We start from the raw sequence: 22,590 nt of genomic DNA, 5'->3' as shown, positions 1-22,590 counted from the left end.
AGCAACTGGAAGTTTATGAACCTTCTTTTGGAAAGATTAGGAGCCTTTACCCTCATGACAAATCACAAAGCTGATGAGTAGATGTAGAAAGAAAAGCATAAGACTTAAACAAAATGCCTCCCCCCTCCACTATTTTTCTTTGCTTGCTCTTTAGTAAGTGGACCAATATACCTAAAGTAATTTCATTCATTTTTGAGTAATTTCTTCTGAGCAAATGATTCACTAATACATTTTAACACTGAATTCTTTCTTACCAATAAAGCAATGACTATTCAAAATCATCGGTCTTTTCTTCTGCTATGTTAATATTGATAAAGAACATTTTAAAAAGTGCTTCTGTAAATGTTTTCTCATTATTTGCAACAATCATACTGAAGTACTAATTGTTATTGAACTCATTTAGAGATTAAACCATTCAATAAACTTAGAAAGGAAAACCAAGTGGTTTGTTGGCTTGTGAATATCAATACTTGAGTGTTGCAAGAAAATATTTAATGGTTCTCTGCCTTAGGTAATATTGTTCTGTGTTTCTTCTCACACTTCCATTTTCTATTAATGTTTCCAGTTCAACCAGCCTCACGTGTAGCAGCAATAATCACAATTTAAAGGGATGTTAGTTCCCAGACCCAAAGGACTAGTTTACCTTCTGCTCACTGGGAATAAGTATGCCTAAGGCTAGAGAAAGTCATTTAAAAGAATAAACTGCTTTCTCTTTTCATATGCAAAAGAAGAAATGACAAAATGTAAATTATAGACAATTGCCTTGAGACGTGAAATTCTTCCCAGAAAAGCAAAAAGTTTTTCTGTCAAATTCTTCTTTTGAAACACTTCTATTTTCTAACTTTAATAAAATTGCTTCTAAAGCTGAAAATAGATTAACAAACAGCATCTCCTAGGGTGATCCATCTGGTAAACCCCTTACTCATCAGCCTATATGAGACTAGAAAAGTCCCTCAGCCTATGGCTTAGCAGAGAGGCCCCAGTCTTCCGAGATTGCAATAATTGTTGCCCTTGGCTAAACTGCACACATCAAGAAAACAAACGACAGGCAGTCATTACCAAAGTCAACGAGCTTAACTCCTCCTTCTGTTGTCAGAAGAATGTTATTCCCCTTGACATCACGGTGGATGATTCGGTTACTGTGCAAATGCTGAAGGCCCTGCAAGGCATCCCGCCACCACCAAATAACAGAAAAGAGAAAGGGAAATTTTGCACGGTTATTTTAAAACAATTACCCTACTATTAAAAATCCAATCAAAGTCCACATTCAGCTAACCTCCCTGCTGTTATACACCTTGTGTATTTTATGGAGGTTTCCCCTTGTTAATATGCAATTAGAATCCAAGTGATGACAAATCGCCCCTCTGCTGTCATCCTCAGCTCAACAGACATTCTTACCAACAGGGCCCCATGTAAGATGTAGGAGATCACTGCTTCGTCCAACCGCTGGCCGCACCTGAGCAGACCTTTGACAAGCTCTGTGACCGAGCCCCCATTACACAGCTGCAAGAGGAGGTGCCAGGGAAAGAGACAGCAGAACATATGCAAAAAGAAAAGAAAAAGACGTTAAGAATAAAAGCCCCCATGTAGTAAATTTGCAGATTGCAAAACTCCAGTTCAGAATAACTAAACTTCAAATTTCCGTTCTGAAGTGAATCAATTATTATTATTATTGATATTATTGATATTGTGATATTATTGTTATTGTTATTATTATTCAAGGTGATGATTTATGAATGAAGGCAGATGTACAAAAAGTTGACTTTTTAATTGTCAAGTAAAATATAAAAGCACAAGTCATTATTTAGAAATTTGAAAGAGAAAGCATGGTGCCATATTGGATATTTTTCGTTTTACATGAATATTGTCTATTTTTTAAAACATGCATTTGAGAATAAGAAAAGACCAGAAGAGGCAAGATGGATGCCCTTGATACTTGGAAGGCAATAAATTTCATTTCAAACCTTCCTGTCTCCAGTGCTGGCACTGCAGGCAACAGAAGCCCAACCAGCGCTCTTTCTAGAGTTGCCATTGCATGTCAAATTTATGGAGTGCAGTTGCATCACATATGCATTTAATCTTCTCTTATTCAACTTTGGGCATTCAGCAACTTTATGTTCTTTTTTTTCTTGTAACTAAAAACATAGTAAAAGTATATCTTGCATATTTTTTCTTTATAGTGTATTGTACATTACTGAGATTTGAGAGTCCATAAACCAGGCGTACTGCACTTTTGCAGCAATTTAAGAGTTTTCTTGAATGATTTTTATGAATTGCATAAGTCAATGTGCGGGTTTGGGTTTGCTACATGCCAGCTTAAATCAAGGGTTCTCAACTGGTTTGAGCAGGGCATATAAATACCTTGAAATTGTAAGCAGCGTGTATATGCATCTTGCATTTTTCTACTGAAAAAATTCAGATCTTAAATCAGATTCTCAGAGCTATCTTTGTCTTTATAAAACTTAAGACCCTGCTTTAGAGACTAGGTTTCCTCCTGGCACTTTATCTGAAATTTGGGAAAGAGTTAACTAGTAAACAGTGGGAGTTTCCCTGGGTTGTGGCTGCTTGAGTCAACTGGCTTTCCATAAGCAAGAAAATTTGAGGGAACATAGATTAGCACCTTTCCTATTATTATTTTATCAAGACAATAATACATTAGGATATATTAGACTCTAATTACGAACATCTGCAATGTTTTAATAAAGGGTGAGCAGATGTTTTTATTTGATGTGTATATCATTCTTGCTACATATATGGCAGAAACCTTGCACACACATTAACAGTCAAGGTAACCTGGAACTGAATCTACCTGTGTGTTTACCATTTAAATTGTCATAAGCAAGTGTATGTGACTAAAAATCTAAAATAGCATTAGGAGTCTTCAAAACTAGGATAAAGTTACTACCTCTCAGGAATGATTTAGGAGGGACCCTAGAAGCAGTGAAATGCATTGAAGTCTATGACGGTCCCATGAGTTTGGATAAAGTGTCCTTGGAATCCACTTTCTACCAATGTCAGGTGCAACTTTTAACTCAACACTGATCGCTCTGATGGTCCTAATGTTGAGTACCAGGGTAATATTTTCTAAAGGATTTCGCATTCTTTTGATTCCAACTGTGTTTTACATGACCCTGAAATGGCAAGTAACATCCAATGTTCAATACAATACCCTCTTGAGCAATGAATGCATTTCCAGGCACGTGACTCATAGAATAGTCTTAAAAGCTAAGCTTTTGACAGAGACAAAATAATTTCTTCAAGACTCCCCAAACTAGATTCTACATTTCATGGAACAAAAATTAGAGAATTGACCACAGCATCAAATGATGATCATGGAAGAACATAGGATGTGACATAAGGGACGTTCTCAACCCACAAGAAAGAAAAGCCCTTCTGGAGTAGGTGGCATAGAGCTTGGAGAGCTTGAAAGAATAAGATGAGAGTGAAGATACCCCCTCTTGGGGGGTTGGGGGCTCTATATAAGGAAGTAACGATAGAAACTTCAGTTTATTATGAGCCTCTTTTCATTTGCAAGTCTAAGGGGAGGCCTCCTCATAGGCGTGCCTCACACCGGAGAAGGGATGTCTGAGCTGAGTGGAAATGGCAGCACAGCACGGTGAGGTCAGCGGAGCCTGGGGTTATCTCAGTTCCCTACGGTCTGCTCATGACTTGCAGGAGATTCAGAACTTCATGCTCCATTTGGGGACAGGGACAAGGCTAGAGTTTGAATAAGAAGGACAAAGAGAGAGACTGTAAAAATGGGATATAAATGCTAGAATTTGCCTCTTCACAAAGAAGTGGCTCAGTTGAACCAAGTTTCACAGAATGAGTTAAAATCAGTTGTCTCTTCTAGGCAGGCTGGAGGGCTTGAGAACAAAATTGAGTTCAGTTATTAAAAAGAAAGTTACCTCTTTGCTCTCAAGAGTTTGTGACTGTCCAGTTTATACTCAAACATGAATTACTTAAACATGAATATGATGCAGTCTCTACCTCAAAGAGCTCACCACCAGGAATGGACACAGGAGTAATTAGAATATGACATGTGGAACTAGGGGTGTGCCTGAGGAAGTACGGAGGCACCAAAGAGGGAATGGCAACCTCTGCTGAGGTAAGGTGAAGAGGGAACAGTCTGGAAAATCTTCCTAGAGGATGTAGCAATTACAATGAGTTTGCAGGACAAATGAGTTGATGAAAAGTGGACAAGAAGGGGAAGGGCATCTCTGGAAAAGGAACATCATGTGCAAAGGAAGGGAACATGAAAGGATGAGGAGAAAGAAAAGAGAAGAAGAAGAGAAGAGAAGAGAAAGAAGAGAGAAGAAATTCTGATGGGACAAAGGATGCCAGGATCCTAGGGAGATGGGGAAGAAAGATGGGGAACAGGGAATAACAGGTCTGCCCTGCTAAGGAGTATGGGCTTTATTACTTTACACACATGTATTATAATACCATAATATACCATTAGATAGGAAGGATAAGCTATTGACAAGTTTTAGACAGGAGGGCTCTGTTCAGATTTGCATTCTAGAAAGATGACTTGAGCAGCAGATTGAATGAAGGGTAGACAGAATAGGAAGACACCAGAGCTGGACACCTATCAGGAGGTATTGAAGCAACCGAGAGGTCAAAAAGTCAAGAGTCATGAGGAGGCTTTTAAGAGACAGAATAGACCAAGATTTCTGACCAGCTATATGTAGAAAGTGAAGAAGAGACAGAGTCTAGGGATCTTGTGAGAATAAGAGAAATATCAATAAACTTCTTTGATCCACTAAAGCCAAAGCAGTAATTGGAATGCAAGGCACTACTGCACCTTCATCAGAACCACTCACCAGCCTGGCTCCCCTCTCAGGGAGGCACTTGCTTTACTGAATTGCAAGCACGATTAAAATTCTACCCAGATAAAATTTAAATTAAATGCTGGGTGATGATCCAAGCTAACTCAACCCTGGAATTTTCCCCTGAAACCTCATTTCACTCTCTCTCCTGCCCTACTTTAAATGTGGCCATTTTTTTCAACAGGAGCCTACTCAGCGATATTTTATATAAGTAGACAACTTATAAACTTTCTTCATAGCTCTAGAACCTATGAAGGGATTAAGAGCAGCCATTTTGTTAGCAGGATCAAAACTCAGCTGAGGGTTTAAAAACAACAATAGGACCTTACTCAGTTGGTGCCTTTTGTTCGCTAAATGTCTGAGTTGAAGAGCTGTCTGACTGCCTGTGATTCACAAAAAAACATATCATTAAACTGTTCAAGGCAACTTTAGAGGAAGTTGTCTTGTAAAGTTGATAAGCCCACCAACAAAGTTTTAAGGGGCAGCTTGTGGGTTATAGAGAAAGCAGTTTTGGGGAGGGGAGTAGGGATGTTAAAAAGGGAAGCAGGCGCAGACTTACATTGTCTAACCAGGGTAAATGTTCAGTGAAATGAACTGAATATTTTAAAAGCATGAAAAGAAATTATATTTAAATGCATCGAATAAAATAATCCCCTTTAGAGTTTTAAGAAGGCAACCAAGCCTCCTGCTCCACCCCTGAGGGTTGGCACGTGGAGCCCTGTATTCCCACCCACTCTGTCAGCCATCGGATTCAAACACAGAGGTGTGTCTTCATGCCTGCATTCCTCCCAACGCCCTCGGCATTCAGGAAACATGGCAGTTGAATGCATCTAGAATTTAATAAGCATTTTGCTCCAAACCAAGAAAAATAGAAAAACCATTTATGTACCACATTTTCCAAAACATCATTGATTATTGATTCAATCACAGTATGTGCATTTACTAAGAAGGTCATAATTTCAAGCAATAAAATGTTCCTTGCTCAATACGCCATCAACTTTACTCTGTGTTACTTAAAAGGCCCATGCAATACAATCACCAGAACTTTATACTAGTTGAAGCTCCAACTTGCAAGTGGATTCTGTACTCACATGTTGATTTGACCTAGTCAGAATGCAGAATTAAGGGGAATTTCTTTTCAGTGTCCTTTGTTCAGTGGACTTTATCTTTCAGGAGTCTTGGAAGATAGAGGGCATAAAGCAAAAATCAAAGATCATCCAAATTGGTCTAGAATTTGCCTTTGGAAGCACCACGTTGGGCACTGTCCAGCTCTCAGTCAGGCCAGAACAACATGTATTTTTCCTCCACACTTTTAGGACAGATTGTGTTTATTTTTCTGATATCAGGTAAAATCACTGCTTTCACTTAGAAGAATGAAAACTATGTCACTTGCAACTGTAGTGTTCAAGTCAGAGTGGAGAGATGCTCACACCACAAGTGGTAGGAGGGCCCCACAATGCCCACCTCCCACCTCAGTCTCTCTCCAGGACATGTGCTTATTGAGTAGAATGGTGGGTAGGCAGAATCGCTCCACTCCCCAGCTTCTAACTCTCTCTCTTGCTTTTGCTGAACACATATAGCGCATGTATGTAGGATATAACTCTGTCCCATTTCAAAGTTCCTCTCTGCTTCTCTACATCCGAGTGATCCAAACCTTCCTTCTGACCCAGCACTCCAGTGATTCTCATTCTAGAGTCCTGCCAGAATCAGCCATCTGAGTCAGTGCTTTGTAACCATCTCTGGCCAATCAAAACTTATCAGTCCTATGTTCCAGACCATCAGAGTCCTACTATGACCTCATTTGTTAATGTGATCAACTTGATTCGTGCCACAATATCAATAGGTGAAACTCATCTGAAGTATAACACTTGCAGTGAGACTCAGGCCTATTCTGGACTTTCTAGGGCCTCAAAGGTGTCCCTGCTCCACCCCAGCCCCCCAGCCCAACCCTGCTTAGTTACTAAACTTATACATAGATATCTAGGAGAAAAAGCAAATCAATTAAAAACAAAAATTCTTTTATCTGGTTTAAAAATATAAGAAGTTTTAAACAGAGACTCATGGACATGGACAATGGACTAGTGGTTACCAGAAAGGGGGAGGAGGGGAAATATTAAAAAATGTTTAAAAATTATGTATATATAGTATGAAAAGTATAATAAATAAACTGGCATTTAAAAATTATACATATAAGAAGTTTGGGTTTTTTTTGTTTTTGTTTTTGTTTTTGTTTTTTGCTTTACAGCCTCATTTACTAGTGACTCCAGATTCCAAACCACTTCTTTTAAGTTGAACATGTGATTCATGCTGAAATTAGTAGTATCTACCTGCTGAAGATTTTATGTTGAAAGGAAAAAAGAGAAAATGTAGTTCATGCCTTAGCACATACTAGGTATTTTTTCTGAGTATTATGTTTTTCTTAAAGGTCTAAATTCTTTTTACAATTCATTTAGGTGAGAGATAATGGGACTTAAAGTTTTTTAAAATTTAATATTAATTTAGAATTAAATTTATTCACAAATTTTCCAAAATATTATTATGTATGAGTGCTTTTTCTTTATATCATAGGTGTCTGTCATGAAAGAAGGCTTCAATATACTTTCTGCTAACAATTAGTAATGAATTTCAGAAATGACATTTTTATTTGCTTTTGTTTTCAGAGCTGTGGTGATTTAAGCAGGTTATTAATAACATTTTTCTATCCTTTAGAATTGCTCAGTGGAATAACTGCTCATTGGTCTTTCATCTCCTTCAGCAAGGGGAGAAAAAGGCAACATAAATTTAATCTCAGTATACAGGACGAGGAGAACAATATTAAACAGATCATAATTTTGTGGTGTGAGTCTCCCAAAGCACTTCTTTAAAGCTGCAGAGGGAGTAAAATGGTCAGGGTGCTGTGTGGACATCATGGTCATCCCGCTGTGTGTGAGAGAGAAAAGAGAAGAGAGAGGAGGAGGGGGAGGAGAGGGGAGGAGGGAGGAGGGGGAGAAGAATGGATGGGAGACAGGGGAGGAGGAGAGAGGGAGAGAGGGAGACAGAGACCGGGAACTGCTGCATCCCAGCCGGATGGCCCGGGTCTGTGTTCCCAGGGCCCAGCAGACAGCACCACAGCAGTGAGTGATGGGAACAAACTGCCAAAGTGTGGTTCTCCCTCCTGTTCTGCCAGTAACTCGTTATGTTTCTGGAGGCAGGTCACTCCCCTGGGCCTCTGTTCCTGCCAGTTCTATGAGATCAGGAATCAATCCCTGTTTCTATAAGTGTATTGGAGGCACTGGACAGATCTAACTACCCAGCAGTCTGGCAAAGAGGGCCCATTCTGGGACAGAAAAAAACGAGGATATCCCTTTACCACCAACTTTGTCACGGACCAAAACAACTTGCAGAAGGCATAAATGTCAGCATATTATATTGCCAAGGTATGAATAATTCAGTGTCTCAGGGTAGCCTCATTATCTGTTGGTGGACACCCTGAAAAAGCAAAGGACAGTCTGCAGGAGAACATATGCGCAAGTCTCAGTTCATAGTCCTGGGCTCCTTCTCGTCTTTCAAGACCACGTGTGGCCCTTTCTGGCTGCCTCAGCAATGCCTGAGGAGCTGACCTTTGGTCACTCCTCGTGGGGAGGAACATTTATTCTCCCAGTGACTACAGGTATGAGCAGCCCACTTACCTGCCTGGTCACATCAAAGGGAGACCCTAGAAAATTCCTAGAAGTTCTCTCTGTTTAAATACAGAGCTTTTTTGAGTCATGGGATAAAAATGAACAGAAACTAAGATTTCTCGGTCACTGTACTTCCAATATTGAATTACAATGAGATTTAAAACATGAAGATCTTACTGAGCCGAAGAAGAATATAATCAGAGACACCAGAAACAATGCTTTCTACATCCCAAGAAAAGCAGCATTTCAAAAATTGTTATTCTAGAGTTTCATTGGCATAATAAAATCTATAATATTCTCAAGGAAAGGGTGGGCAATAATATCCAAAAGGTGATACTATGAGAACATGTTATATGATAACCAACTAAGCAGACAAAGATGATTTCTGAAAACCAAAACCCCTTACATCTTTATATTCTGAGGAAGGCAATTGATGTGACAGAAATGTTCGAATTAGTTTTCCTGCAGATCATCCCATTTGAATATAACAAATAAATTCCCCCATACATCGTTGCCATGGCAACCAGTATATGTTGCCCCATGCCCAGGCTCTCCCAGAGCCAGGAGGAAGATTCAGACAAGAGGCACTAGATGGTGAATCAAGGGCTGGCTTCTCCTTCGGAGATTCTCATTTAAGGCTTTCACATGTGTCCGCACGCTCCTGGATCACATATGTGACCTCAAGCACAGAGGCATGTGCTGGTTCAGAGAAGCAAAGTCCAGAACAAATCAGGGTGGGCCTCATGAGCACGAAGCAATAGACCTGTTCTAATATGCTAATTTCACAGATTGTCATTATTATGTCTTTCTATTTTAGTCCCACGGGGAATTGGATTGGTGGAGAATTGGATTTGTGAGGAATCTTGTACCCAGATACACACATTCATTCCCATTAATAAGGGAGAAATAAGTCAGGACGACAGAGGATACAACAGTGCTTTCAGATTCCCTCTTCAGAGCAGATGCTGCAGGGGATATTGGCCGCTTCCTGCTCCCTGCTCCTACTTCCCAGCAGCACTTCTCACTAGGAATTTCCCCCAGCTATAGGCAACTGCCTTCCCCAAGGTCACACTCCCTTTCAGAGGGGAATGCAGCCAGTGATTGGCTGAGGCAGATACAATCCAGGACAGCTCTGCCAAGGGCATCCTGGCTCTCCGTCTCCCAGAGTTTGAGCTGAGGCCTCAGTTGTAACCACATTGCTGTTCAATGTCTCCCTTGCCCAACCCTGCCTTCTTCACTTTCTGCCAGGTCTATCTCCTTTAAGGTCTCTCCTGTACACCTGCAGCACACAGCTCTCAGAATCGGTTTCAAGGAACCCAAGCTAAGATGACGATTAATGAATGTAAATGGCCTAATCTGAACTTGGTGAGCCGAGTAAATCTAGGGCTAACAATTTCTGAAAATGAGTTTCCATCATGTTTTCTATAAAATGTTCTCAGTTTAGGGAAGAAAATAAACTTTTCCAACTATATTCCCATATTCACTCAGTATTAGAAGAAACAGTTAGTAAACTTTTGAAGCAGAGAAGCATGAACATTTGCAGTACACAGCCTACCTGTAAGAACTATGGAGGAGAATGCCACATCTGGCAAGGTCCCTGTGACACATCGGAGGAACCAACTCCTCAAATGCGCCTCTGGCACTATTTAGGCAAAGACACATCTGCTTGCCCCTGGAGCTTTGTTTGAATAGATAGTTACCCAACATGAGCCTCTTACCTCCAGGACCAGCCACAGCTGTCCTCCCACACAGTGATCTGCTTTGTAAAACATCCCATAAAACTTTACAACGTTGGGATGATTAGGAAGAAACTGCAAAATGTTGTATTCTGCCTCAATCTCTTCATCCATATCCTAAACAAGGTAAAAAAAATGCATGCTAGAATAAGTCTAACGTGTGAGGAAGGGTACAGGTACGACATCGCAATCAAGTAATCACTTAATAAAGCATATTTATTCTGTATTTTAAATGTCATCATTACCTCATCTTGAACATACTTAATGATAGACATTCCGATCTCAATTAAAACCTTCTAATTATTATATTAAGAAAGTATGTATTATATCCTTTTATCTTTAACAATATTATTATAAATATCTTTTTTTATTTAAAAATGTCAGAATTGTCAAAGCGGTTAGAAGAAGTAACTCGAAAGGACCCAACACAGGGTAGGACACCTATAATCTCACTGTGAAAAACAGCGTCCAGCATTTTAACCTCGATGTTCAGGGTTCTGAAAAAAGTTGTGAGGCTGATTGAATGCCACAGGTCTGAGTTACTTTGTAACTTATAGAGAGACCAAGCTGTGTATAAGCCCAGGGAGTGAAATATATCACTCTTTCCAAGGAAATAACTTTTGATGAGCCCAGAGGGCCCAAATCAAAACAATAGTAAAATGGACAAGAAACAGAAAGTCAAGGCAAGTGTTAACTCCAAAGGGAGTCCCGTCATTCAGCTGAACTGACAAATCATGACTCATTTTGAGATTTCAAGCCAGGTTTCATGAAAATTACCCCTAGAACCAGAAACAAAGTTGAAAACTCAATGTTCATAACATACTATATCGTGGTTACTATTTACTACCATTACTTACACTGATTGGATCCAGAATTTTTACTGCAGCCAGGCTCCCATCTCTCTTGTTAGTTACCTTGTAGACCTTGCCATAGGTCCCTTTACCTATGGTTTCTATAATTTCCCAGGTATCTGTGGGATCTGGAAGCGATTCAAGTCCAAGCATCGTGGGGTTGTAATGAAACAATCCATACAAATGTTTCCTGGTGGGGAGATAAGTTTGTTATGTGCAACAGATCACAGGATTGGGGGCAGTAGGCTTTCGAAACGAGAATATATTTATTTCTTCACCAGCAACCTCGTGTTACTTTCTTTTCATTTTCCCTTTCTATTTTAAGTATACTTTTTTAAAGGGGATGTGAAGCCTCCTTAAGATGTGGGGGTATAAGTTAGCAGGGAAGAAACTTGACTCTGAAACGCCTTTAAAAACATGATTTTTAAAAGGGTGGGAAGAGTATATAAACACTACAGGATGGAGTAAAAGAGCTAAAGAGGATGTTTTGTCACGACTGGACAGTTGTCATTCTAGGCTGCTGCCAGGGGAAGAGTCTGAAAGCCAAAGGTCTTAGATGTTTGCACCCAGGGTTATGGTAACCATGACCAGGTCTCTCTGATTGGCACTAGAAACCAGTCTCCAACCTCTATGTGCAAAGTCTTGGCTGCTAGGAAGGATGTGGTGCCTGTGCCAGGCATCGGTCAATGCACAGCAACCATTGCTGATCAGGTCTTAGGTCCTGCAAGGACTATCCAAGCTCAACACCATCCTAGAGTTGGAATCACACTGAGTGGTTAACCAGGAGCTGCAAACTCACTTGACCTATTTAATAAGGACAGAGCCCTATAAATTCAATACTGTGACACAGTAGCTCTCAAGTCAAACTGTCTGCACGATCTTGGCCTTGCCCTGACCAGCCCTAAGACTTGGGCTACTTACTCATCTCTCTGTGCCTCAGCTTCTTCATCTGCATCATGGGGCTACTACTACTGGCGATGCAACTCACTTAACAGAGTTGCATTAAGGATTACGAGATGATGATATAATAAAGTGAGCATAGCGAGTGCTCAGCAAATGTCATCTGCCATCACAAAAGAGCAGCACCAAGTTTCGCTTCAGAATAAGCAAGGCTTAACAAACAACTTTCTGTTCTATTTCACTTTTGGCCACCACCTAAATGAGAACCAAATTAATTTTGTTCCAATCAGTTAATAGTTTTCACGCAAAGGGCTGGAATTTGGTATGTCCAAATGAAATTAAATCATAGAATGTGGCAGCAGGAAAGGGTCCTGGAGGCTATTGAATCAATTGGTTTTCTAGTGCTTTTTGGCCACAAAACCCTTTTGTTAAATTAAATCTTACTTAGGATACTTATGTATAAGCTGAGAGAAGCAGCGCAGCTCTGGCTGAGGTAGGCTGGGAAATCAAGTGCCAGCTTTGTGCCCCCTGTGGGAGGACAGATAGGGTGACCAATTGTCCTGGCTTGCCTGGGACTACCTTGGTTTTAACACTGAAAGGCCTATAGATCCTGGGGAACCTCTTAGAATTGGGCAAACTGAGATAGTCCATCGCCCTAATACCATGAGCTTCCTCAGAGATATGTTAGAAAACCATTGTTTACGTATCCCCACATTCATACTTTCCTTGCCTCCTTTTTGAACTAAACTGTATCTCCTCCCAAATTCAGATGTCGAAGTCCTAACCCCCAGTGCCTCAGAATGTGACCATATTTGGCGATGGGACCTTTAAAGAGGTAATTTAGATAAAATGAGCTCATATGGGGGCCCTAATACAACATGACTGATGTCCTTATAAGAAGAGATTAGGGCACAGACATACACCAAGGGAAGACCATGTGAAGACACAGAGGGAAAATGGTCATCTACAAGCCAAGGAGAGCAACCTCAGAAGGAATTGACCCTGCCAACACCTTGCTCTTGGACATCCAGCATCCAGAACTGTGAGGAAATATCTGTTGTTTAAGGCACCCAGACTGTGATACTTTGTTACCGCAGCCCTAGCAAACTAATGCACTCCCATTTTACAAATGAAGAAACTGAAGCCCAGACTGATGACCTGAGAATCTGGTCCTCCCTCGGCCCAATGTCATGACCTTAGTTCCACGGAATAGAATGAAGGGAGCCAACTGGTTAACAATGGCTCTTTCTGACCAACTGCACTAAATACTGAAAAGTGCTGTGTGGGAATACCCACATTCACATGGAGGCTAAATGCCCCACAGACCTAATGAACAGAAATCTCTGCTCCCCCCAGAACAAGAACAGGTTACCTGGAGGGATCCATCTATAGTTGGTGCCAATGATGGGTGAGTAGAAGGCTGACCAGTCATGCCCATTATGTCCATTTGGACATTCACAGACAAGGTTAAGTAAAGGTGCAACAGAACAGGTGCACATCAACAGAGTTGCAGGTCTTCTCTTTTTAAAATCAGGACCCATCTCTATCAACTCTTCAGTTGATTAAATAATCATCTCAAACTGTGGCTGCTTATACAGCCCTATAAAAGTGGTGATCTCCTCCAGGGAGGCAGCTGGAACAGCCCTTCTGACAACCAAAGAGCCGCTCCTGGCCAGAATGTTAACCTTGAAAGCAGGCTGAACTTCTGCCTATGTCTGTGTATGGAGCATGACAGAGTTGGAGCCTCACAGAAGTAGCCAGAATTGACCAAAGAGCCAGGAGCAGTTTGGAGTGAAAGGAATGAACCTGGGACCTCAGGACTCTCCAGAACCCTCAGAAGTCCCCACAGAGGCACCTGGGTTTTCAAATGGGCCTCCGTTATTTATTTGGACATGAAATGAAAGTGTGATCTCAGGAAGCTAGAAAATTCAAGTTACACAAGCTACTCTCTTTGAAAGGCAAATAGGACTAAGTCTGTCTCAGCAGAGGTGAATGATGGCATTTGTCAGCATGGGGCAGACTCATGCAGTTCATAAACCTATCAAAAATCCTATTGGCCTGGACTGGTCTGCGTGTGCAGCTGCTCTAAAGTGAAGACTTGATGAACACTCTTTGTTTTTGCATGTAATAGTATTATGTAAGTCAATGCCACAAACAAATTTCTCATCAAGTCATTACTCTCTGCGAACAAGATTCTGCTGTCCCCTAAATCCCTGTGGCATCTAAATTCTTCCATCTAAATTATTTCATTAATTAGCAAGGCAAAGAGGACATCACCTAAGAAAAATATCCCATTAAGTAAACAAGGGTTACATAGGTATTAAAGAAATATTTTCCTGTCTTTGTCCTCACATTATAATTTACCAAGTATCTAAGAAATAACTGAACTCCTCATTACTTAAGCCGATAGGTAGGTAGGAAGGTAGATATTAGTAAGAGACTTTATTTATCTCTGTGGTAGTACAATCCCTTGTTAAGGGACAATTATCTTTTTCTCATTTTGTTTTGTTTTTGGAAGACAAACTCCTCCAAGGCAGAAGCCATGTCTCTTCATGGTGGTGGAGAAAGCAGGCTCTCGATAATATTCTTTCTGTTGATAAGTACAAATGGACTGAACGTGATCTCCACTTGCAGTTAACAGCACAGGCAGGCCACCTGTGAACACCACCAGAAAACAGCTCCGCGCCAGATCCCTCTTACCACAAGAGCAGGGACTTGCCCAGGTTACACACCTCACTGCAGTGAGGAGTTTCATATACAGCTGTAAACTAATACCACAGCTGCTGCTTTACCTTATCAGGATTGAACGTCTAAAGATTTCCTTAGGAGTTTTGGTTTCAATTATCGGCAGGGTCATACTTTTAAAAAATAAGCCATGAAATATTTTAAGGTTTGGTTTTGTCAAACATTGTTCCACAGATTTCTAGCATCTCAAAAAGAAAGTCAGGCATTATGCTTCCTGATGGAAAAATACTCCACTACCTAAGAAACAGTGTTGCCAAAAATCAAACCTGAATCTGATCAGGCTTCTAGACTACCAATTTACAGGAATAAAAAAAGAAAAGGATAACATGTTAGACAACATCATGTGTGAATAATAAGCAAAATCCATACTCTAAGAAAACCCGATTTCTTCAAAAAGTAAATTACGAATAAAAATAAATAAATTAAAAAAGGTAACCTCGGGATTAAAAGAGGCTTAGAATACATATCAAATGTGAAATAAGGTGTGGATTCACAAAAAATTATAACAGTTAGGAGATATTTAGATCACTGACTAGTTATTTGATATTAAGAAAGCATTGTTGGTACATATATACAATGGAATATTATTGAGCCATAAGAAGAGATGAAATACTGCCATTTACGACAACATGGATGCAACTCGAGGTAATCATGCTAAGTGATATAAGCCAGACAGAAAAAGTCGAAAATTACTTGATATCACTTATATGTGGGATATAAACCTAAAAGCAACAAATGAGCAGGACAAACAAACAGAGACTCATGGACATGAACTATAGACTAGTGGTTACCAGAGGACTATAGAGTAGTGGTTACTAGTGGGTTGAGGGAGGAGCGGGGAGGTAGACGGGGTAAAGGGAGTCAAATATATGGTAGCTGAAGGAAACTAGACTTTGGGTAGTAAACATACAATAGAATATACAGATGTCAAATGATAATGTATACCTGAAAATTATATGATTGTATTAACCAATGTTATCCCAATAAACTTAAAAAAAAAAGAAAGAAAGCATTGTTAATCAAGTTTTAGTTGTGATAATTATATTTGTGGTTATGTTTTTCAAAAGAGTCCTTATCTTTTAACAATATACACTGAAATATTTACAGGTGCAATAATATATCTTGAAAACTATGATAGAAAAAAATAAGCTGGGGCATACATGAAACAAGATTGGCCATGGGAGATTTGAAATATATATTGAAGCTGAGAATATAAGGGTTCATAATTATATTCTGTTTACTTTTGTATGTTTTTAAATTCCCATAATAAAGTTTTTAAAATTCTGCATTATTAATGGATGTCAGTATACATTATGGTATTCATACACATGACCAATCTCACCTCTCTGAAGCCTTTCACCACCACCATCCTGGATAATACTCTAAAAAGTCTCAAAGTTTCATGTGGGCCAGCACTTTACTCATGAAGGAAACAGAAACCACTAATATAAAAACCAACAAAAACACCCAGGCACCTACGCTGTTATTGTCAGAAGGTCACCTTCCCAATCCACCTCTAGCTGACTGAGGCACTGTCAGTCCCCCTCCATGGCTGATGTCCCAGCCCAAACTGCTGCTAAATACAGAACTGTAGTTAGGAGAAACTAATGAACCACTGACTGGCACAGGAAAATCAATAGGCAGAAGAAGGCAAGTGACCTTCTTCTGCCCATCCAACTCCCATTCTTTCTTCCTGAATGAGGAGAAGAGAAAGAATAGCAATAGACACATGCCAAAATGAACAAAAAGTCTCATCACCACAAAGATCTGTAATCTTTTTCATCTTGCCCCTGAAAAAGAAACTATCCAATGGCACAAAGCTGAATCCGCCCCAGGCTAAACACAGAGTCACATAAAGAAGAGAAAAATGTGTACTCATTAACTAGGTGGGTGGGCCATGCCCCGCCCCCTGAACCCCCCCCCCCTCCCCACCCCCCATCCCCCTCTTGCCTCTGTGAGCAGCCAGGGAAAGGCCTAGAAGAAAATTGAAGAATAATCCAATTTGAGTCTTGACGTTAGCAGTAAAAGGGATCCATGAAACAAATTTCATATGGTGCCCTTAAAACTGATATGTTTAGTAAAGAAGAAAAAAAAAGTAGCCCAGAGGAGAAAGGTGCTCCTGATAAATTCCCTGCTCATTCACCTGTGTCTTTGAAGAAAGTGTGGCCATTTCTTCCATGCCCTACTGCTCTTTCCTTGTGCTTTACCCATCGCCTCTTGAGATGAACCAAAAACTAGATGTGGTGATTTCCAGGTATCGCCCCTTGTTTCAACAATAAGGCATAGATTGGACAAAATTACCATAAAATTTATTAATTATTCATTTAGTAAGTAGTTTCTCCATGCCAATTATATGTAAGATCTAGACTAAGTTCTACAAGAAATATATAAGAAAAAAATAAGAAACTCAGTTCTGCTTCTGAGGTACTAAACTCTTTTAGAAAACCTTTATGACTTCTGGGGCAAGGAGTAAGAGAAAAGTCAGGTACCAACTTTCCCTAAAACTAAATGAATGAACAATATTAACAACACAAAACTAAAATCCAGCAAACAAAACAAACAAAAACGTACTAGCAACAATTAAACAAAAGAAGGGCCACAACTTCACACCATAATCTTTGAAAAGCATTTAGGGCATGTGAGAGACGGAAGATCTCAGGAATTACTGCCATTCTCAACCCAGCTTTCTCTCTTCTCCCAGAAGTGTGGTGGTAAATGGACAAAATTCTGAAAAAACTCAGCAACATTCCCTATTTAGAGAGAAATAGACAGAGAGGGCGAATTAGTAGCAGAGAAATGAGTCCATGCTCATTTACTTACGTATTCAATAAAAATTGATTTAGAACCTGTTGCATACACTACTCAACACTAGGCTCTGTGGATCAGTAAAAGTAGAAGAAACAATTAGGCTCTATTCTAAAACAAGTTACATTTCCAAAGATATGCAGAAAAAGATGGCTGCTGCCAGGTGGAATGACCCTAGCACAACACTTAAAACAACATTTCAGAAAGAACAGCACAGTCAGGCAGTATCCATCAACCATGACTGCCTTGAATGCCCAATATCATATATCAGAGGGCAAAGGAATAGGCCTCACACAGACATTTCCTGGTAAAGTTACTGAATATCAAGGCAGAGAAAGAAATTTTCAGGTACATCAAACACACACGTGCACGTGCACGCACCCCCTCCCCCTCCGCCCCCCACACATTCCAGAACAAAATAAAAAGCAAATGAAATACTCAGGCTTCTCTCCATAGCAACATGCAATATTCAACACAAGAAAATATATAATCTATGTGTATAAAGTTCCGAAGGAGAAAAAAGTGTGAAGAATACTTTTATATTTAGCCAAGTAGTTGTTCAAGTATAAAGACAACATACATTTGCAGATATGCAAGAGCTCAGTGACTGCATGAGCCCTACCTGAAAAAAATGGCGTGAGTCCAAAATCCAGCAAACCAAGAGGTAAATGTGGAGTTCTAGTAAAAAGTCTGATAGGGAAAACTGAACCTATTCATATTTAGAGAGAAGGCTAAACAATATGAAATACTTTTACAGAAGGGAAATGTTATATGTTTAAACAATAAAAAATAATAAACAAAATTTAACATTTAGGAAGAGGTAGAGAAGAAAAATAAAGTAGCACTTTCTCACATTTCTTTATTTTCTGCAGATCATAAGTCAAGAAATTAGATTTAAGTGTGCTATTTGAAATTATAAAGTCAGCTAAGTGAAATGACAATTGTAACAAAAATAAGGAGAAAATATATATGTTAATTTTCTCACCCATCTCAGTAAATAGTCAATAGATAATTGATAGAGATTAAAACTACTATATAGTTATAAAAGAAATCTCTGAAAAACAAAAATTAGACTATAAATCTTTGACATTATCATAATTAAAGTACACTTACTCATATAGACACATACGTACACCCTATAAAGAAAGGACGATCTATGGGGTAAGAGATGGGGCGGGAGCATTAAAGATAGAAAATATAATGTAAATTAAGAAACATTAAGGCTGAAAATATTTAATATACCATTGAATACTGGATTCTTTAGTGATGCCAAAATATAGAGCAAACCAAATCTGTATAGATCCACATCTAAAACGAACTTTCCAAGTGTCTCTTTATGAAAAAGGTTAAAAGTAAAAAGATCAAAGATAAACCAGTCAAATGGTAACAACAAGAAAAATAATCATAATATTAATATCAGCAAAGAATAAATTCAAGGCAAAACTTTTAAAGAGCATACAGGGCTATCTGTACATTGCATAGTAATGGAACAATTACTATGCACCAGGTACTGTTCTACACACTGTTAGAATGACCAAAGTTTAAATCAATAATGAGCTTATAAATGTTATAAATATTTCAGCACCAAAAACAAAGTGTCAAATTTTTAAAAATATAAACCTCTAAAAGACATCAACAAAACACAGTAATAGTAACAGACCCTATCAGTCAAGACAGAACAAGGAGATGAAATAATAAGAAATATGCCTCATACAATCAATATAGTTATATACCAAAGTACATACATAACAAAACTTCGAGTTCTGATGGGATATTTAATTTTAAAAATAAAGAATAAATTAGTCCACAACATAAAGGCTCAATATATATCCAGAAAGTAGAATTAGAACAATTGTCTCTGACCACAGCAGAGTAAAACTAAATATTAATATAAAAAGAAAAAGACACATGAAAAATTTAAAACTCTCTCAGATCTCTCAGATCTTAATGCAAAGGAAAAAGCTAAAACTAAAAATACAAAGTATATAAACTATGACAATATTAAAAATATTACATAGCAAAAAACTTGGGAAGCTGGCCTCAAGGTAAACTTTATAGCGTTAAATATTTTACCAAGCAAATGACAATAAGAATAAATTTCAAAAACATTCTATTCAAGAAGATAGAGATAGATACACAAAATAAACCTAGGAAAATATAAGAAAAAAATAAAAGCAGAAATTGATTCAATTATAAAACAAAAATAATAGGGTACATAATTAAAGGTGTAGTTCTTTGGAGAAAAATATAAGATAGATAACAATAAAACAGTTTAGTTAAAAAAAGAGAAAGAAAGTATAAATAAAATTAGAAATAAAAAAGTAAAGCAACACATACATAAGAAATTCAAGAATGGGAAGACTACTTTGAAAATCTCTAAATAAGTAAATTATAAATATTATTTGTTGTAATTATAAACAAATTATAAAGTATATACTTTCTTAGAGGTATATAAATAATAAAAATTGATCCTAAGAGAAACAGAAAACTTAAGTAGACATGTAACAATGGGAGAGATTCGAATACTGAAAAAGAGCTGGTTTCTCAAAAGCCAGTCTCAGATGGTTTTTCAGACTTTCCAAGAACAAAAAATTTTAATACTATTTACACTTTTCCGGAATATAGATGGAAAAAAAAAAAACTTCAAATCACTTATAGTAAAAATAGCAAAACACTCTTATTAAAACCTGATAAAAGTAGCACGGAAAAATAAAAGTAATATAAATCTCACTTAAGAATATTTGTGTAGAAATTTTAAGTTAAAAATCAACCAATATGGATGACAGTAGGATGGATATATCCCCCATAGCTCAACATCACCCTGGGGACTTAATCTCTTCCATTTCAAACTTTCAGCTGTGTTTCTAGGTGTACAAGCTAAGTGTACCAGAGACTTCAATATACTCACCAGTATCCGTGTTCTCCATTTCCCCTGTGCATACAACTAGGCCACATTTCCAGCCTCCGCTACACTTAGAATTGACCATGGACTAAGTTCCAGCCAAAGGAATATGAAGGGAAGTAATATACGCTAGTGTTTCTCAAACCGCATATGGCAAAAAACAAGATTTTTTTTATTTTCTACTCCCTGTAGACCCAAACTCTTGTAAAACACACTACAAGTGAGTTACTAGAAAAATTTAAAAAACAAATACCCACATTTTAAAAAAATCAGCCAATAGAATTTAGCCAAGATAATTCAACATTAGGTAATATCTTAACATGATTTTTCCCATTAGTATATCAAAGTACAAAACCAAATGAACAAATTGATACCCCGAGTGAATTTGATTAATTTCAATATGTCTTTCTATTTTTATACCATTAGAAAAATTGAAATAAGTTAATTCCGTTATAGCATTTAAGTTGTATTAAAATATATATCTCGAGCCAAAAGTCAACATCTTGCTTGACAGTATGTTAATAAAACCATCATGAATAAAGTCAGAGAAAAAAATAGGTATCTCCCACAGTCTTTATATTATTTTGCATTGTTTCAGAAGTTAGTCATTGCAATTACACAAAAGAAAGAATAGGAATAAATACTAAGAAGATTGCAAAAAATAATTAAAAATTAATTCAGTGAGGTGGCTGAGTATAAAATTAGTACACAGAAATCAAAAGTTTTTCTAAATATAAAAAATAAGAAAATAAATACCATTTTAATAGGAATCAAAAAGTAAACTATGCAAAGATTAACAACAAGAGTACAGCAAAATGTATATAAAGTAAAATCTTAAAATCATGGAAATAAAAATGGACTTTTAAATAAATGGAAAGACACATATCTTATACTTGGATAGGAAATTTCACTGTGAAGATGTTGATTCTTCCTAAACTTTATGTTAAAAATAAATATTATGTTTTTGTTTTTTATTTTGTAAAGAATTTGCCAAAATGGCTTTAATGTTCACCTAGAAAAGTAAACATGAAAATAGGAAAATTTTTAAAAAGAAAAATGAGGAAACAAAGTGTGAACAGAAATTAAAACATTCTATAGTCCCACTAATAAAAACATTATGTTATAGGACTAGATATAAATAGACGAGTAGAATACAGAACAGGATACAATATATAAAGGTAAACAAAAATACCTGGCGCACCTGGGGTATGGGCCGTGGCTCTGCTGGGGCTCGAATCCAGGACCTTCTGTGTGTAAAGCAGATGTGCTAACCACCACTCTATGGAACCACCCCCCAAATTTTTTAAGTATTAATATTTTCCCAAAATGAACTAGGAAAAAATATTTGCATCAAGAGCTAATTTTCTTATTTTATCAAGACTATATATAATAGGATAAGAAAGGAACAACCTAATAGAAGATAAATTCAAATGTCTAATAGACAGAGGAAAGATGCTAAACCTCTATATTATAAAGAGCAAATGAAAATACTGAGATGCCATTTATCTCCCATCAGACTGACAAGATTTTTTTAAAGTTTGATAATACCCAGTATGGAGAAGAATCTGGAGAAATAAGCACTTGAGACAATATGAATGAGAGGGAAACTGGCACAATATTTTTGAAGATAATAGTCACAATCTCTCAAATACCACAATTCTACGGGTAGGCATTTATCCCATGTATGTAATCAAAAAACCACACTTAGATTCATTATATTAACAAACTGAAAAGGGAAAAACCATTTGATCATCTAAATAGATGCAGAAGAAGCACTTAACAAGATTCAACATCCATTCAGGAATTTAAAAATAAAAAACACTGAGCAAACTAGTAATAGAAGGTTACTTCTTCAGCCTGATAAAGGCATCTAGGAAAAACCTGGAGTTAACATCACACAGAAGCAAGTCAAGGATGCCTGCTCTCACCACTTCTATTCAACATTGTGGTGGAGCCAGAGTAATAAGGGAAAAAAAGAATTTGAAAGCATTCCGATTAGAGAGGAATAAATAAAATGAACTTTATTTGAAGGTAATATGGTCATCTATATAAAAAATCTGATGGGATTTACAAAAAAGCTAGTAGAACTAATTAGTGAGTTTATAAAAATTATAAGATAAAAGGTCAATATTTTTAAATCAATCAAATTTCTATATAGTA

The 22,590-nt window shown here is 37.8% G+C and overlaps 1 protein-coding gene across 1 annotated transcript in view; it reads right to left on the bottom strand.

The window, feature by feature from the left end:
• Positions 1-22,590, bottom strand: part of MYO3B (myosin IIIB) — a 361,097-nt gene that overhangs the window by 331,439 nt on the left and 7,068 nt on the right. Inside the window, exons 3-6 of the mRNA XM_039855816.1 lie at positions 11,085-11,268; positions 10,210-10,344; positions 1,399-1,503; positions 1,060-1,159 (exon numbers count right to left, since the gene is read on the bottom strand). Of these exons, the coding sequence (XP_039711750.1) occupies positions 1,060-1,159; positions 1,399-1,503; positions 10,210-10,344; positions 11,085-11,268 (524 nt within the window). The remainder of the gene's footprint in view (positions 1-1,059; positions 1,160-1,398; positions 1,504-10,209; positions 10,345-11,084; positions 11,269-22,590) is intronic.

This window comes from Pteropus medius, unplaced genomic scaffold (assembly GCF_902729225.1).
Source record: "Pteropus medius unplaced genomic scaffold, Ma_sr-lr_union100, whole genome shotgun sequence".
NCBI classification, from domain to species: domain Eukaryota; kingdom Metazoa; phylum Chordata; class Mammalia; order Chiroptera; family Pteropodidae; genus Pteropus; species Pteropus medius.
The sequence above is the reverse complement of the archived record's forward strand: the minus strand, read 5'-3'. Positions and strand labels throughout refer to the sequence as shown.